Source organism: Xenopus laevis, chromosome 6L, assembly GCF_017654675.1.
Source record: "Xenopus laevis strain J_2021 chromosome 6L, Xenopus_laevis_v10.1, whole genome shotgun sequence".
Lineage (NCBI taxonomy): Eukaryota > Metazoa > Chordata > Amphibia > Anura > Pipidae > Xenopus > Xenopus laevis.
This window is the reverse complement of record NC_054381.1, coordinates 44,313,646-44,332,519: the sequence shown is the minus strand read 5'-3', so window position 1 is coordinate 44,332,519 and position 18,874 is coordinate 44,313,646. Positions and strand designations below refer to the sequence as shown.

Sequence of the window (18,874 nt, the reverse complement as noted above, 5' to 3'; positions counted from 1 at the left end):
TAGTGTAGTACAGAGATTTACAGTACTTAGATATTAAATAGCCAAGGAGCCAATGCCGACAAGCTATTTTTGGTAGAAACAAACCACAGATGTTTTTCTTGTTACAGCTCAGCCATGGGAAGTCTCATTGTTTTAATCTTTTGCTGTTTATTTACAAAATGTATGCAGATTGTCTGTTAGAAGGAGTTACGGAAAACCTTTTATACACCTCCAACCACCAAGACCAGTGTCGGACTGGGTTGCCAAGGGCCCACCAGAAAACATTAGACCGTGGGCCCACTTTCCAAACTACCTCTATATTTTCCTAGTCTTTTATATTTACTTAGTCTGTTATTCCATTATTAAGCATTTTTCCCATAAAGAAATAAGTAATGACCATGCAATTGGCCACATCGTTAGAAGAAAAGGGGCCCACTGACACCTGGGCCCACCGGGAGTTTTCCTGGTATCCCGGTGGGCCAGTCCGACACTGACCAAGACTTTGGTAAAAAGTTGTATTTTGAAACTGTGTATTAGTCAAAGCAAGTGTTTTGTCCTATATCTCTCTGTTGATACACCCTGGAACTAAATATGGTGGTCTTAGATGATTAGATCTTTCTGAGATATGATCACACCCCTTGAACTATATATGGATTCTGGGTGCAGGCAGCACAACACAAGAGGAGCAGTGGGGCAGTGGATTTTTGGCCTGTGTTTCTCCACGGGACAAGATTGCTGATGTGTGGCCTTAGCCTTAGAATTAGCTGATTCCCTTGCTTCTGTATTCACATCCAGAGGCACCGTGTTGGCCTGGATGTAGACACACAGAGCAGATTTTGGCACGACAATGCATACTCACACATTTATGAGCTAAAATTCACTCTGTTTGTCTGGTCCCAGGCTGACGCAATGCCTCTTGGTGCAGACACAGATCACTATAAACACAGGCCAAGTATCAGCCCTGTGTGGCAGCAGCCTAAGGCTCATGGCACAATGAGCTTATTCTCCTCCAATGGTATTTTTTAGCCTGTGGAGAAGCACCTGACCAAGTCATTGGTTTATGGAAACCACTTGTCACCACCAGATGACAAAAACACTTTTTGCTGGCAATCCATAAAATCGAAACATTGCATTGGTTTGGGTGCTGAAAAAATGCCAACAGTGGATACTACTCATGTGCCACAAGTCTAAGCTGCTGTAATATTCTGCTTCCAGTGCCTGTGGCATGCTAGGACAACATATTTGGCATGTAGTAGAAATGAAATGCAAATATGTGTTAGAAATCTGTCTCCACTCAATCAGTAAATCGAGCTCATCTGTTTTTCAAATGTCTTAAATTCTGCAAAGTCACCAAAAACGTAATTACACGTTTCTGAATGTTACAATATATTTTCATTCGGAAACAACAGCGATTACTTCTAGGATTTTTTATCCTATGCCAGCCTAATCTCTCACGTGAAAGAAATCAACGCAAGAGTCTCAGTAAAGAGGTTTATAAGGAATCTGGTAATTATGTAATAATAACATACATTCATGTCTGTCAGTTACGAGATAATGCTATTCTACCTAATTGCTTTTGGTGTAATGAAAGATTTCTGTCAGATACTATAGCCGCCATACACAGTCAGATTTGTAACAATTTTGGCCACCTATGTGCAAGGCCGAATTGGGTCAATTCCATTACTGGCATATCATACAGCAGGGCCATTGAGAGAGGACTGCAGCAAAATGCCAATGCATGATAGATATCATTTTCAGCCAGATATATATATTAGGGAGGCAGTCAGTGTTGGGCCCTACATGAGCATATAAACTGACAACTTGGTCTGAAGGGGCCAAATTGGCAGCTTAAATCTGCCCGTGTATGGCCAGCATACCTTAAAATCAATACATTTTAATGAAGGCTGACAGTCACACCCTTAAAAAAGTAGTTCACCTTAAAACAAATTTTAGTATAATTTAAATGCCAATATTCTAAGGCAGTTAGTTTTTATCTGCAACTCTTGGGCTTGGAATTTAAACAGCTAATTACATTATCAAGCAGTCAGCAATAAGGAAGCCATGATGGATTATAACAGGGTCTGAATAGAAAGATAATAATTAAAATGAAAGAATGAACAATGAAGATGGAGCCTCACAGTCCATACAGATCATGCAGTTGCAACTGAGTAGTGCAAAAATGGCCCAAAAATTTGAGCCTTCAAAGAAGGTTTTTGCCCCAATACATACAGTACTTCATTGGGAGGAGCATCAATGCACCAACCTCCTTGCCTGCTCTGATGAACAGCGTGCAAGTGCATGTAGTGATGCTATGATTTATGAAAAACAACTTACTGCATGGCCACTTTTATACTGGAATTCTGGGAAAAAATATTTGCACATGAAACGTTCACTTTGTCTTTGTATTTTTCAGCTGTTGGGGTCAATGTCAAGTTAGATTTAAGTTGAGCTGTCCCTTTAACAATAGCTGCGAGCAACACACAAGTAGTTGAACTATCTTTTATGAGTCTTTCCTGAATTCTCCCTCTAGAAAATTTTGACACACTTATTAAGAAAAAGAGTTGTCAAAGACATGATTGCAACTTCAGCAACATTTTAACGTCAATTCATAATTGAGGCATGATTCCAAATAACACAGAGCACCAATTTAAACAGGAGGAGATAAAGAAATGTAAGCAATACACAAACACTGTTACATAGCCAATACTGTGAATATACATGAAACATTGTTGTGCAAAAATAAGTGTAGTTCTTAGACATGTCAACTAACCCCATGTCATGACGCTGATAATGATCCAGTCCTGGATTTTTTGAAACCCAATTCCTCTTCCCTCTCAATTGTAACATGAAATAAAGTCTCCAAAATGCCCAGACTGGATCATTATCTAGGAAATATCAGCTAGCTCCATATCGTTAGGGTTTTAAAGAGCCTTCTGAGCCTTTATTCACATTACGTGTGAAGAAGAATTATGTTTTAGAAAATCTAAAACTGGTTTATCACCTAATGGCATGGGGTTAGTTGCTGTGTGCAGAGAAGATGCCTGGAGACCTTGGATTAAATGGAAGGATTGGGGATTTTGCAAGGTACAAGAAATTCACAATGTTTCAAAAACAAAAACAGAGACTTGCTTCATAAAGTAGACTATATAGATAGCAATGTGTTCTCTTTTTTGGCCCACTGGCAGTTTATATCACTCTGTGCCTGTTGTTTTAAAGCCATTGTCTATCTTCTATTCATATTGTAACGTTTTTACGAATGTGTCTGATAGTCTTTACTAATACTAAATGAAAACAAGGCTGATATTCAGCTTTGTCCTGAAATTGAACCTGCAAGTGTGTAATGAAACCCTTCCAAGTTTAGACAAGCAGAGAATAAACCTATCTGGATTCTTCCTCAGTGCCAGCCTTTTAAGAGAAAAACAGATGGGGAAAGAAAGTGATAGCCTGCATGAGATTCACAAGGAGTTCACTATTATTCAAAACATGATGGGGAGATAGTGCCACCTAGCAAAGTAGAAGTTAGGACTTGACTACCAACACCTGCACACACACAAACACTAATTTATCAATAGATGCATGGCTTTAATGATGCTGTAATTTTGGGGAAATGCATTGTGGGTAAAAAAAATTGCAGTGGAAATTGCAGTGGAATGCTCAACTTATGTTCATAAATGACCCCTTTGGACATTCATTTTCATAGTGAACCTTCTTTATTTGAATATTTGCACTTGAACACCAGCTATCATATTGGTTAATTTCTAATGAATCTACTACTGTTGATCCGCTGACCATATTTTGGCTGCATTTAGGAAAACCTTGATATGCCTCTCTAAGCTGCACAATTCGGTCACAAATAGTTGACCAAAATAAATGATTTAGTATAGTACTTCCATTTCAGACAAGACCCTACAGAGGATGACCTAGCTTTTCAATTTGGCCAGTCAACACTAGCTATGGTCATCCGAAAGTCTGATAAACTTAAATAGGATGCCCCATAAAGCGACTGATCGCCATATATTTAGATGAGAGCATTCTGTAAGAGTGAGATGGTCAGTTTAGAATCATATTTCATTCCTTGGTGGCTTCAGCTAGACCTTCACGTATTAGGAACAATTCTTTTCCCAATATAATTATGAAAAACCTCTTTTTTTTGCAACATGTACGTTTTTACAATAACAGTTTTGGTAAAATGCAAGTTAAAAGACTCACGGGCATCAGTACTGCTGAAGATCCAGGCATGGTGGGGTTGGGGAGGGTGCCAGGCATTGAAGCAGGCATGGGTTGTCTTTGTCTGTTGTGCAGATGTAGTAGTGAGGAAAGAGAGCCTGGAACAGGCCTGGCCAGGAGGGAGAAAGCATGGTTAGTATCAGGCAGAATTAACAATAAATAAGCATAACTGCTGCATATTATCTTACATGTCAGACTTGCTCCAGAGATAGTCAAATCAAGGTTCCACATATGACCTTTAGTTCAAATGCACACTGATTCATAACTGCTGTTTACATATTATCACAGGACTGTAGGTTACAATAACAGAGGGATACCAGCTTTTCTAGAACTCACTATAGCACATAAGTTTGTGTTATATTTTCCAGACCACAAATAGCTAAAAGCCAAAAGAAAAGAAAACATTTGCAGTCAACAGTGTTCAATGCCAGAAGGATTTCTGAGGTTTTCTTTTTTTTACATGTGGTAAATAAACACAATCCTATTTATATTGCATGTTTGAGTAAAGAGATATTCAGAGGTTAATTAAATGTAAATTCCCCAAAGTAATATGAAGAGAATAAAGTTTGAAATATTTACGTGTGTGACTCTTAGCCCTGTTTCATTTGTCTACAAGGTGTACACTGGCTCAGATCCCAGGCCAATATCAAGAAGGGGATCTACTTTACATTTTTTATATTTTACAGGTTTCCTTTTTTAAGCTCTATGGAGAAACAGAACTCGGTGGTGAGTGGTGATTCCGGGTTCATTCATTCTCATAGCTTCTCTGTGATCATATCTGCCTCCTTGTATGTGCATCCAGCACTCTTACACTACCGTAGAATGTATTTAATGCCACATTATTGAGTAATCATCAATAACAATATCAATGCTACAGTAGTGTAAAAGTGCTGGGTGAGCATTTGGCAATCCCTTTCAGAATTACTGGATTTCTACAATGATATAACATTATTTTTCTTACTTATTTAGTACTTAAAAGATTTACCTAAAAAACATAGGCTATGTAAACTTTCTTTTTTAAATTAGTTTTGTATCAAATTTTCTTAGTCAGTTTATATAGTTCAGTTATATACTGTATATATCCACTTCAAAGACCCTGCATTTCTTTAATAAGGGATCTATGTACAAGTCAGCATCTAGTTACCCCTGAAATATTAATCCTGAACTAAGTCTGCGAGCATGTGAAAAGATTATGGAGCAAATTCACTAAAGGGCAAATTTTCGCCAGCGACCGCAACGCCACATTCCATGCCCCATTGCCAGACGCAAATTCGTTACCACTACTCTAATTCACTAAAAAGCAAAGTTACATCTCAGCAGCTGAACACATGTCCATTGATCCATAATAAAGACAGAAGAGATCCTCTAATGCCCTAGACATGAGCCCACCCTTAAACAAATGTGGCATGCCCCTCAGATTCGTTTAAACAAATTGTTTGCACATAAATCTTTAATAGTTCTGACTTTTGAAGGCAATCCTGCTTTAAAAAAAGAAAAGTCGCCAGCGTTTTTTACAACTTTAATGCATTTCCGGCATATAGGATATAATGTCACTGACATAAGATTGACGAAGATGTAGCTTTGTTTTATCAGTTCGCCTGATCTGAGGTGGCAAAGTAAACTCTGGCGAAAGAGATAACGTTCAGTAAAATTCACATCTTAGTGAATTTGCAGAGTAACGACCGCTTGCCAGATCGAAAAATCGCCTGCTAATAGGGTGCGAACGAACGCTAGCGATGGTCTCATTCGCCAGCGAATTGTCCTCTACGCCTGTTAGTGAATTGGCAATGTCCCTGCGGATGAAAATTCTGGCGAATTTTCGCTAGCATCGACCACTTCGCCCTTTAGTGAATCTGCCCCTGGATTAGTAAACTGTGCACAGGGCCAATGATTACTGCCTGCCCTACAGGAATTCCTTTGAGGAATTGAAAAATAAGCACCTGCATTGAGGACATTGGGAGGAATATCCAAGGGATTGGTGAGCAACATGTTGCTCACAAGCCACTGGTTGGGGATCACTGATGTAGACAGTGATATTTTGAGACACGTTGCAATTTCTCTTAATTTTTTTCTAATTTCTTTGGTTTTTCAGTTATTTAGCATTTGCTTAGCAGCTCTCCATGTTGGAATTTTAGCAGCTATCTGGTTGCCAGGGTCTTATTTTCCCTAGCATACGGGCTGTAATTTGAATGTGATACTCGAATATTAATAGGAGAGGGCTTGAATCGTTAGATAAGCAAAAATAATTAAAAATAACAATAACAATACAGGTGTAGGACCTGTTCTCCAGAATGCTTGGGATCTGGCATTTTCCAGATAAGGGATCTTTCCATTATTTGAATCTCCATATCTTAAGGCTGCTAAAAATCATTTAAACGTCAAATAAACCCAATAGGAATGTTTTGCCTTCCATAAAAATTAATTATATTTTAGTTAGGATCAAGTACGAGGGACTGTTTTATTAGTACAGAGAAAAAGGAAATCATTGTAAAAAATGTAAATTATTTGATTAAAACAGAGTCTATGGGAGACGGCTGTCCTGTAATTCGGAGCTTTCTGGATAATGGGTTTCCGGATAACGGATCCTATACCTGTACTTTAGTCAACTTTTGGGAAAACTTTGCACTGAAATTAATTGCCATGAAAAAGTTAGCATATATAGAATATGGAACATTTACAATGAAAATCAATTGCAAATTAAGGAAAATAAAGTTTACCCGTCTTGACATTGTTGAACACAATAACAATAGTAATTACAGCCATGCAATTGCCATCAATCAGCCACAAATACAGTACAGGTATGGAATCCGTCACCCAGAAACCCATTATCCAGAGAGTTCTGAATTACGGAAAGGCCGTCTCCCATAGACTCCATTATAATCAAATAATCCAAATTTTTAAACATAATTTCCTTTTACTCTATAATAATAAAACAGTACCGTGTACTTGATTCCAAATTAGATATAATTAATCCTTATTGGAAGCAAAACCAGCCTATTTAGGGGCCGATTCACAAAGGGTCGTATATCGAGGGTTAATTAACCCTCGATATTCGACTGGGAATTAAAATCCTTCGACTTCGAATATCGAAGTCGAAGGATTTTATCGCAAATAGTGCAATCGAACGATTATTCCTTCGATTGAAGGATTTTAATCCAACAATCGAAGGAATATCCTTCGATCAAAAAAACTTAGGAAAGCCTATGGGGACCTTCCCCATAGGCTAACATTGAGTTCGGTAGCTTTTACATGGCGAACTAGGGGGTCGAAGTTTTTTCTTAAAGAGACAGTACTTCGACTATCGAATGGCCGAATAGTCGAACGATTTTTAGTTCGAATAGTTCGATTCGTAGTCGTAGTCGAAGGTCGTAGTAGCCCATTCGATGCTCGAAGTAGCCCAAAAAAACACTTCGAAATTCAAAGTTTTTTTACTTCGAATCCTTCACTTGAAGTTAGTGAATCGGCCCCGTAATGTTTACATGATTTACTTGCAATGAATATTCAAATTAAGTAAAGACCGGTTATCCGGAAAACCCCAGGTCTCGAGCATTCTGGATAACATTATGGGATCTGTTATCCAGAATGCTTGGGACCTGGGGTTTTCAATGGTCAAGCTTTCATTCAAATTTTAAAACGTGCAAAAGAAATGTACAAGTGCTTGTTTTGCATAGTTTGTTAAAATTCAGCCTTGCAATATGTGTAACAGATATTATTTAAAGTAAAGAAAATGAATGAAATCATTGAAAAATCATATTTCCAGTATTTCTTTCAGACAATGTAATCACTCTCACAGGAAAGCATTAGCTGTTCCCAAACAAAAATGATTTAAAATAATTTATAATCCAATTAATATAATATAAAAGTCATGTCTATAGACATTTCTAAAACTACACAAAGGAGGATAATAACCTTTTTATGTGTATTTATGTTAATACAAGGGTTTATGTATAGAGAAACAAGATGAGGAGCAGACTGAAAGCCCAAGGGGAAAGAATGTATAATAAAGTGCATACATGTAACAAGACCAAAGGAAGTTTAAATTATTTCAAGATGATGGTCTTAAATTTGGAGGCAGCCATTCACGAAACCATAGTAAAATACCTTAAGCCGTAACAGCTCTCGCATATAAAGCTATTGATGTGATGACTCAGCAATGCATGTCTAGATTTCTTGGTAGGTTTAATAAGTACACACCTACATAAGTAACGCGGGCTAGAGACACAAATATACATAACTTTGATGTTAATCCCAGAAGAACTGCAAATCTATAGACCTGACATGTCACATTGCTTCACTGGTATTAGCCAGATTAAGCTGAGCCATACAAAGTATGTTGCTTGGACAAATTAAAGGTCACAGAATATATTCCTTTTATTGCTTTTATCAAATTGGGCCTTCAGTACCTCAGTCATACACTTTTGTTCAAATAACATCAGCACGACCAGTATACGTTAACGGGATTCTGTCAGGATTTCAATGGTGTCGTTTTTATTCCTAAATTACACTGTTTACACTGCAAATAACTAACTCTACCATATAAAATTTAATTCCTGAACCAGCAAGTGTATTTATTTAGTTGTAATATTGGTGTGTAGGCATCATCTCAGGTCATTTTGCCTGGTCATGTGCTTTCAGAAAGAGCCAGAACCATGGGTGTCCGCAGAAGGGGGCAAGAGGGGGCAGTTGCTCCACCCTGAATTCTCCAGCCATTTCCAAGAAATTGTAACTATTATTTATTGTGTTTATTTCCCAAATACGCAAAATGTTTTTTATAGTTCCCATGCCAAAGCAAGCCTTAATTGGGTTTTCTTCTGCATTGTCATGAATAGGTTCATCTTCAGTGGGATGTTACCCTATATGATATTAGCTTACTTGCCCTAACCTGGAAAATTTTCTGCGGACACCCGTGGCCTGCACTTTAGGTTACTCAATGTAACTAAATATGTCTCAGTGGGACCTGGATTTTACTATTGAGTGCTGTTCTTAGATCTTCCAGGCAGCTGTTATCTTGTGTTAGGGAGCTGCTATCTGGTTACCTTCCCATTGTTCTGTTGTTATGCTGCTGGGGGGGGTTAAAGGGGAGGGGGTAATATTACTCCAACTTGCAGTACAGCAGTAAAGAGTGACTGAAGTTTATCAGAGCACAAGTCACATGACTGGGGACAGCTGGTAAAATTACAGTATAACTAGCCCCATGTCAGATTTCAAAATTGAATATATAAAAAAAATCTGTTTGCTATTTTGAGAAACAGACTTCAGTGCAGAATTCTGCTGGAGCAGCACTATTAACTGATGCATTTTGAAAAGAAACATTTTTCCCATGACAGTATCCCTTTAAGGAAGAAGCTTTGGAAACCATTCTTTGATAAAAGGCAACATATATTAAAGAACACATTGCCAGTGCCCTAAATTCTAAATGAGCATTGGCTCTTTATTTGCATGGCATAAAAGAAGAAGACTACGGACCAGCAGGACACTGATGACAATATTATAGGAACCTAACAACATGTGCAGCGATCATATCACATTACAAAGCATCTGTTTTGAAGAACTTTCTAGTTCAAGGTAAAGGCTTCGAGCCATATTAGCCAGTTGAAAAGTTCTAGGGTACAACTTTTGATATGATATAAAGTGGTGTAAAGGTGATACTTTTATTAGCTAAGATGATAATCACAGCAAGTTTTTAATATATTTCAGTGCCTTTAAAACTCAGAGAAGATGGTGTGTCTCTGAACACGGTACAGGGCAAAACTGAAGACGAAGTTTTAAACACACAGCACATTTGTTGATTTATCTGCCTACACTTCCAGCCTCACTAGAGATCCTCTTAACATAGGGAAATTTGAACTTGGAAGTTTGGGACCAAAACATCTTTGTTCCAAAAGACAACCATGTCCTGGGGATAACATGCATACGATTTTTTTGTTAATCAACCAAATATACTTTAAAGTGCTACTCGATCTTATATGTTTTGTTCCTTATTTTTTACTACCAATATTTGTATTTAATATATAGGGAGGCCCATTTATGAAGGGTTGACGTTTAGTGGTATTAAAGCTTTTTGAAACCATGATTAAACTCTATCGGGGGAATGTAATAAAAGTCGATAACGGAAAAACTATTCGCAATGTGAAAAGTTATGCCTTTGTTTAATATAGATTTTATTAAAAATTTAGCGACCACTTCCGACAATGGAAGACCGTTGGCAAATTTTATAGTTAGCACCAATGCGCAGTCAGTGTAATAAAAATCAATATTTTGCCAGCTGCCAATGGTCCCATGACAGCAGTGGTGTAACTATAGAGTAAGCAGACCCCAGAACTGGGAGAAGGGCCCCCGGACTGCAGGGTCTGCTTTCTCTATAGCAGCTCTCTTGCCTGGAAACTTGCGGGCCCCTGCAGCAAGTAGATGTGCACCCACAACTGCACGCTCTCATCAGTGCGTCCATGCACATGGAGGCGGGTAAGTTGCTGCACACTGGGCCCCGGGTTTTTTTGCGGGGGGGGTTGCCACGTTGGTATGCCGCTGCATGGTAAGTTTTTTAAAAAAAAAATTAATAATATGCAGTGTTCAATTTAATTACTACAGGACTTTAGGTGAAACATTTTAAGGAAAAAAATGGAACCTCTATGTCTACATAAATGATTGTTTCTGACAATAATCCAGTGCTTTTACCTGTCTTTTACGTGTGTGCTTGTTTAAAAACAATTTATAAATTTGTAGCTTCCTTAAGGTTCTGTCATTTACAATGCAAGTTGCAAGGTTAAGAGAGGAGTAAAATAATAAATGTTATAATGAAAATGTATTGCATTGATAAGTAGTGTTTACTGTAAATTCCATTACTGACTCCTTTCAATTACACACACTATTTCCTTTTATAAAGTCCCTTTGACAGATATACTGGTTGGCTGACAAACCTAGGCATATCATTTCTACACCAATATAGTCAGTTGGGTTGAAAAAAGACATACGTCCATGTGTTCAACCTTCTATGTCTATTTAATATTTTGGTCTGGCTATAAAGTGACTTTAAGGCAACTGAGTATAGTCAACTGAGCATCTCACACAATTTTACTAGCTATACCTAATGTGCCTTAACTAGACTTACTCCTGTTTAGTGCCATATTTTTATTTGAACTTTTATTTCAATGAATTTTTCAAATTAAAACATTATCAACTGTGTAAAAGTGTATTTTTGTCCCATATTTTTATTTGAACTTTTATTTTTATTTCAATGAATTTTTTAAATTAAAACATTATCAACCGTGTAAAAGTGTATTTTTGTGCTCTTTACTGCATTTACAGCTTCATAAAAATGTCCTTTTTTCTGTGTAGCAGGAAACCATTTTGATGAAACATTACATCTACAAACTTTACATATAAATTAGGGAGAGATAAAACTGTTAAGCTTACATTCATTTAAGGTACCAAAAGGACATATTATAACGCTGGACATTGCCAACCAACTTCTCTCTCCGCTGATAAGATTTTCAGCAGTGACGGCTCCAGGGTATGTGGATAGAATGATTATGTGTGCAGCAGATGTTTACACAAGAGTTTATGTTTTTGTCAATTTTCAGAAATGAGGAATGGGCAGTTAATAGCTAGTGATGGGCGAATTTGTGAAACGGCGCCGGCGTCTCGTTTTTTTTCGACGCCGCCACCCGTTTTTGACTCCGGCGCCCGTTTTTGGCGCCCGAATTTTTGCAGCGAATTTTCACGGGCGTTTCGCGAATTTATTCGCTGGCGGCGAAACGCGCAAATTCGCGCCTGCCGAATAAATTCGCCCATCACTATTAATAGCCAAGCAGAAGTGATCTTGGCTGAAGGTATAAAAGCGTGGGACTAAATGTAATTTACTGAGAAACTGAAATGGAAGGTTGTTTTTAGCAAGGTAATGACATTTAAACAATGCACAGATGGAACAGTTTAAGGTATACTGCTGGGCAATAACAAGCAATTTATTGAGGAGCAATATCGCACCCTAGAGTCTCCCTTCGTAACTGTCACTGACAGGTGTTAGGCAACTGATGATCATCACCTGGGACAATGCTTAATTCTCAGGGGGCTTTGTAACTCTGTTAACTTTTCTCACATAAAAATGTATATTTTACCTCTCCGTCATATAAGAATTAAACATTTCCATATTGCATCTCATCAACAGATTATAAAAGATTGCAACATATCCTGAGAACCTTTATATGGAACGAAAAACGTCCCAGAATAAAATTCTCTACACTCCAACAGCAAAAATATGAAGGTGGACTCAATTTCCCAAATATGAAGGAATATAATGAAGCAGCTCTTCTTAGATATGCTGGAGATTGGCTCCACCACAGGAATATATACACCGCAATCTCTATAGATGAAACCTTTAAAGAAGGGATATCACTTAACTCACTATTACATAGGCCATTACAGGAAGTCCCAAAAAATATGCAAGAAAAACCATTATTATAAACACATATAAAACATGGCATTCTATCCGGAAAAAGCAAATCTATCTATCTATCTCATTTTAATTCAATACATCTAACCTGGCTCAACAACAAAACATTTGGGAGGAAATTGCCAGTTATTGGAAATACTTGTCCGGGAAGACAATAAATATCAATGCTACATGGGCCATACTTAGTAATTTGCCGTCTACCTCACATATCTCTAAACCGGAAAGAGTTTTAGCGGAGCGCCTAGCAGCGGCAGCTAGAAAAGCCGTCACACATGGTTATTCCAATCTCCCCCACCCATTTCTCTGGTGCAACAAAAATTACAATACATTTTTGATTTAGACTTGGTAGAAACCTTGACAAACAAAGAAAAAAATACAGAAACATTTTTCGACACCTGGCTAACATACATAAACACTCTTCCACTAACTACAAAATTGCATAAATGACCATGTACCCAGGGGCGATCCTGCCCATTTTGCCACCCCAGACGGTCTTCGTTCTGCCGCCCCCCCCCCTGTCGCTAGCGCAGAGAGCGCAATTGAGCTATTCAATTGAGTTTCTCAACTTGCCTCATTGGCGGAGTGCCCCTGCATGCACCATATGTGTCACATTGATATCACAGGCTAAGGGGTAGTTAACTTTAATATTACATTTTTCCTTATTGTATAGGCAGCTCTAAAAAGGCAGAATGGGAAGGTAAATCATTAAAAAAACTATATAGCATTAAAAAAGTTATAAAGTTTGCAGCCATTCTAGTGACCCATAACAACCAATCAACAAGTAGTGACAATTTTTGAAGTAAGGGTCAAACATTTTTCTGTTATATCGTTGCATATGCATAGCTCCATGTGCAAATAAATGTTCTGTATTCCTTTAAGACTTTTGTTTTATACATTTGGGTCCCCATGTGATTTTGAAACCCAATGTCCACCTATGTGGTGAGTCTCCATGATCTACTTTAATAATGGGACTTGTAATCCAGCAACATCTGGAGACCAAAAAAAAAAAACTGTATAGAGAATTATATTACAGAACATTTAAGGGCAGATTTATTAAGGGTCAAATTGAAAATTCAAATTCCAATTTTCTAATTTTTTTAAGGTCAAAACTGTCGACTAGGGAGTCATACTCTGGCCCTTTAAGAATTCAAATTAGACTATTCACCACCTGAAACCTGCCGAATTGCTGTTTAAGACAATAGGAGAGGTCACAGGGATCAATGTGGAGATGTTTGCAGCCTTCCTGACATTTGAGTATTTGTTCGAGTTTAATCGAATTAGATTTGAATTCAATTGCGATCAACTGAATTTTGATTTTTTGGGAGCTCATGGGTGTTTTAAAAAACTCACATGAATTCAAAATTTGACCCTTGATAATTGCGCCTCTAACGGAATCTCTAAACTACTGCTATTTGATAAAATGTCATTTTGAATCATTCAATCAATGTTTGTAAAGTAAATCGTGAAAAATATAACACAGTTTTGTTATTTTGATGGTAAAGCACCAGAAAAGGGAATTATTAACAACAACAGAAAAGTCAACAGTGTAGCTATCATCTACTATGCTCTGGGGAAAATAATGTAGATAAAAATGATATCAACAACTTAGTAACAATTTCTTAGGTCAAAAATTCGTTAACGTTTAGCAACCAATTAACAGGTTGCATTTACTGGTCACCTGTTTGAAAGCAAACATCCCATTGGTTGATGTAGTTTATTACAAATGGGCAAATGCTGTACCTTTTATCACATTCCCCCATTAGTTTTATGTGAATGTGCATCATTAATGTGTAAATATCATTTCCAGCTCTTTCTCTTGTAGACCCACTGGCTGCCTTGGCCCAGAGCAGGTTATAACAATTTTTGTATGTCACTGAAATCCCACTGATTCTTTTTGTGTAATTTCCTCTGCCCTGTAATCCTGTCGCATTGAATAAACGAGTACAGGCATTATAAGCTGCATGTGGCTCAAGCATCTATCTCTCCGGATTAGTCAAGCTACAATTATTAGCATCTTGAACGAATAAACCCTGATTCCGTTGAAACAATAAACCTCTTAACCCAAGTCTTTATCTTACTATCCGCCAGTTCTCTGGTGGCTTGTGTTTGAGGATACAGGCATATGTTTTAGGAAGAGATATAAGAAAGAGGGGAAATATGTGGGGATTACTTTAAACTGCAAACTGCTGGCAAAATATTTAGGTTTCTTTTGGTTCAGAGCCAGTGGGTTTTTTTTTCTGGAAATGAGCACCACATCTTTATTGGGTTAAGCATATCTGTTTTTTATATGAAACACAGTATATATATTTGATTTGGTGCTGAAACATGATAATACCTTCCCAGCTGTAAATAAATAGGGCAAATCGTGAAGTTGAATGAAACGAATTATTACAATTTTCCACTTTTTTTTGTTTTGTGGGAATAGCACAATATTAATTCTTAATGATTTGGGTTTCTTAGCCTCGTTGTTCTTCAAAACACATTTTTCACTGTAGAATTAACAACAAAGATCTCTTATTTCCAACGGAGATTCCGTTGCCGAGTGAAATCAGTAGTACAGGTATGGGATCTATTATCCAGAATTCCGTTATCCTTAAAGCTCCAAATTATATTATGGGCATCTCCCATAGACTCTATTATAATAAAAAAACCTCACACCTTTAAACATGATTTCCCTTTTCTCTGTAATAATAAAATAGTACCTTGTACTTGATTCCAACTAAGATACAATTCATTTGTGTTGGAAGCAAAACAATCCTTTTGGGTTTCTTTAATATTAAAATCATTTAAATTAGACTTAAATTAGACTGATTGTGATACAGAGTGATACTGACACTAAAAAATGAATTTTAGCATATGAATGTACATTAAATGTTACCTATAGGTCATGTTGATCATTTTTTGCCGAGAGGTTTGTTTTTGTATATAATTGTTAGTTGAAGTTCCTAAGCCTGACTCTCTGACACTCTGACACTCTGACTTTGCCAACCTGACTGTGCCATCTCAGCCTGTTAGTTACAGTTTCTAATGCTAACAGACTCCTGCTGCACAAATATGGCAGCCCCCTCATACAGGAACATGGGGCATCAGACAGGTAATGTAAAAGCATCATGCAAATACTTTATGGCAAAGTTAGAAGTAGCTTGCAAAGCCAATATTATAATAGATGTAAAAAAAAGTTTAATTTCAGGTGTCAGTATCTCTTTAAGGTATTACGGATAATTATGGAAAGATCCCTATCTGGAAAACCACAGCATTCCCGGGCATTCTGGATAACAGGTCTGATACCTGTATAATAGTAGTTTCAGGGAGGTGATTGGTAATTTGGACATGCCACAATGCACTTAGGAAAGGTACGTTGAATGCATATGGAACAAAGGGGATATCATCGGTGACATGCTAAAGCTAACCCTCCAATGAACAGTCAATTTAGTAAAGGTTTTGCCAGATTAGCAGGGTCAGAGTAAATGGGAGGTCATAATTGGCATCCAGCAGTTTCTGGGGTAGAGCTACTTACTGCATATGTATAAACTGACTTCAAAGGACCATTCAAGATCATTTAAATAGTCATGTCCCTGTCATACCTTGGACTTGAAGTCTAGAGAATGATACTTCAGTTTTAGGATTGTTATCATACAGCTGCCTGAATTTTGAAGCCCAACCTAAATCAGAGTGGAAGTGAGTAATAGTGATGGGCGAATTTATTCGCCAGTCGCGAATTTGCGGCAAATAAATTAGCGAAACCGCCGAAAAAATTTGCCGGCGAATTGGACGCTGGCGTCCGTTTTTTTGCGCCGGTGTCCAAAAAAACGGAACCGCAGTTTCTGCGAAGCAAAAAGCCCCAAATTCGCCCATCACTAGTGAGTAATGCTGACAGTAAACTGCTTTAATCCATGTCTAAAGTGAGTCGGGACTGTGAATTTGGACTGCTGTTCTGTTGAAAATCCTATGTTTTAATCTTTACCTAAATATTTGGGATAAGGGATTTAAAATCCTGCAGTGGTATAAACAATGGGTTTCCTATAGGAAACTGTAGTTGAATTAAACTGTTATAAAACAAGAATATCAGCCATAAATCCAAACAGAACTGTTGCTTTGTGATAGCAAGAATAAAAAGAATAAGGAGATTTAGCTTCACTCTACAAGCACTTAAGCAACTTCAACTATCAATTTTTCCCTAAAACTATTTTACATCAAAAACATTCTAAATAAACAGTTTTTTTAACAAGAGTGTACTGCTTCTTATTACTGCCCTTATTCATCAGTCCCCCCCAGCATGGTATATATATATATATATACTACCTGGCTATGTTTAACTATAACTCACAAACTATTTTCTGATTGTTCTTTGGGAAAGGGTTTTTCATATGTATCACACTTACGCTCTTGCTGTACTAGGTATACAGTATAAGAACATTTAGGGCTGCATACACTATGGGGCACAGTTACTAATGGCCGAATTTCGAGGGTTAATTAACCCTCGATATTCGACCCTTAGCGATATTCGTTCGATCGAATGAACGATCAAAGGATTTTAATCCATCATTCGAATGATTTTTCTTCGATCAGAAATTGGCTAGAAAGCCTATGCGGAGCTTCCCCAGAGGCTAATATTGTACCTCGGTACGTTTTAGTTGGCGAAGAGACAGTACTTCGACTATCGAAATGGTCGAATAGTCGAACGATTTTTAGTTTGAATCGTTCGATTCAAAGTCGAAGTTGTAGTCGAAGGTCGAAGTAGCCAATTCGATGGTTGAAGCAGCCAAAGAAATACTTCGAAATTCGAAGTATTTTTAATTCTATTCCTTCACTCGAGCTAAGTAAATGTGCCCCTATGGGTATGGGATCTCTTATCCAGAATGCTTGGGACTTGGTGACTCCTGGATTCAGTGCTTGGTAACCATGCCTTAAAGTTACTAACAAAACATTTAGATATTTAAAAAAAAAAAAACTATGGGTTTGTGCTCAACTTCTAGCTTAGGTATCATGGAGTGTACAGCACTGTCAAATTCTTGAAGGAAAAAAAACTATTTACTTGTTTAAATTGAAATGAAATGTCGTATTTGTGAGACTTCTGAACAGTGGGTTCCGGATAATAGATCCTGTACCTGTAACAGTACTTCTGCAGCTGTATTAATACAGGAGGCCTATAAGAAAACACTGTTAGAACATTTTTTTAATCTGTATTAGATTTCAGTGGGGAGTTTGCATTTGTTTAAACAAAAGACCTGGTCACTTTCACTCAAGCGAAAACAACTGATCATCACCATAAATCATTTTCTTGTTTTTAACTTAAATGAGGATATTGGCGATAAACTTTTCTCTGGAGGAAGCAATGGTTTTCACACACCAGACTTCCTGCTCATGCGAACCAGGAAATCCTATTTAATATAGCTAATGAGGCACAACAGAAAGCTACAGAGAGCTGATAAGATAGCTGGAGGGGACGGATGGGGAAGGGAATAATGTAGACTGATTGTCACCAAAACTATGTTTACCTATAAGATATTGATATATCTTGTATGTGAAGATGACAGAACAGACTTTCATGGGGAAGCTGCTTAACTATAGCTCCCAAAATCATAACAGCTTAATTTCAAGCACTGTGAAATAGGAAAAGGAACACGGCGGAGACAAATCTCTTTAAGAAGAACACTCGCGCTATGATATGCAATATGAAATGTTCTGACATTTGTTGCAAAGTATGTAAAATTGTCTGGATCCCTGTGAATTAAAGAAAACAGGTTTTTCCTAGACCTGGAAAGATTTTCCGATTGAGTTTTGAAGGATGATGACACACATTGTGTTTTCATTGCTTCACTCCTACCATAAAGTGGTCAAAGCCATTTCTCATTCAGTAGACTGGGAAATGCCAGACCTATGGCACATCAGAGCACCACCGTGTAAGCAAAAATGAACAGATTATTATTATACTCACTCAGTAGCATTAAAGGTAGTGGGTGAGGGTGCTAGCAATCCTCCGGACGTAAATATAACTCCCTCTCCCCCAAAGAATGGATCAAGCAGGTACTCATATCAATAAGATAAAATTCCTTCTGGACCTATGCCATCACAATACCTAAATTAGATTTAAAGGAGAACGAGAGCTTAACTAAAGAAGTAAGCTAGAAATGTTGTACATTATGTTTTAGGCTTCTGTACCAGCCCAAAGGAACCACAGCCCTTTAGCAGGGAAGATCTGTGTCTCTAAAGATGCCC

The 18,874-nt window shown here is 37.6% G+C and overlaps 1 protein-coding gene across 4 annotated transcripts in view; it reads right to left on the bottom strand.

Moving 5' to 3' along the window:
* Positions 1-18,874, bottom strand: part of creb5.L (cAMP responsive element binding protein 5 L homeolog) — a 275,913-nt gene that overhangs the window by 55,305 nt on the left and 201,734 nt on the right. For all 4 annotated transcript variants that reach the window (XM_018267420.2, XM_041565988.1, XM_018267422.2 and 1 more), the window contains one exon: positions 4,189-4,315. In XM_018267420.2, coding sequence (XP_018122909.1) covers positions 4,189-4,315 — 127 coding nt within the window. The remainder of the gene's footprint in view (positions 1-4,188; positions 4,316-18,874) is intronic.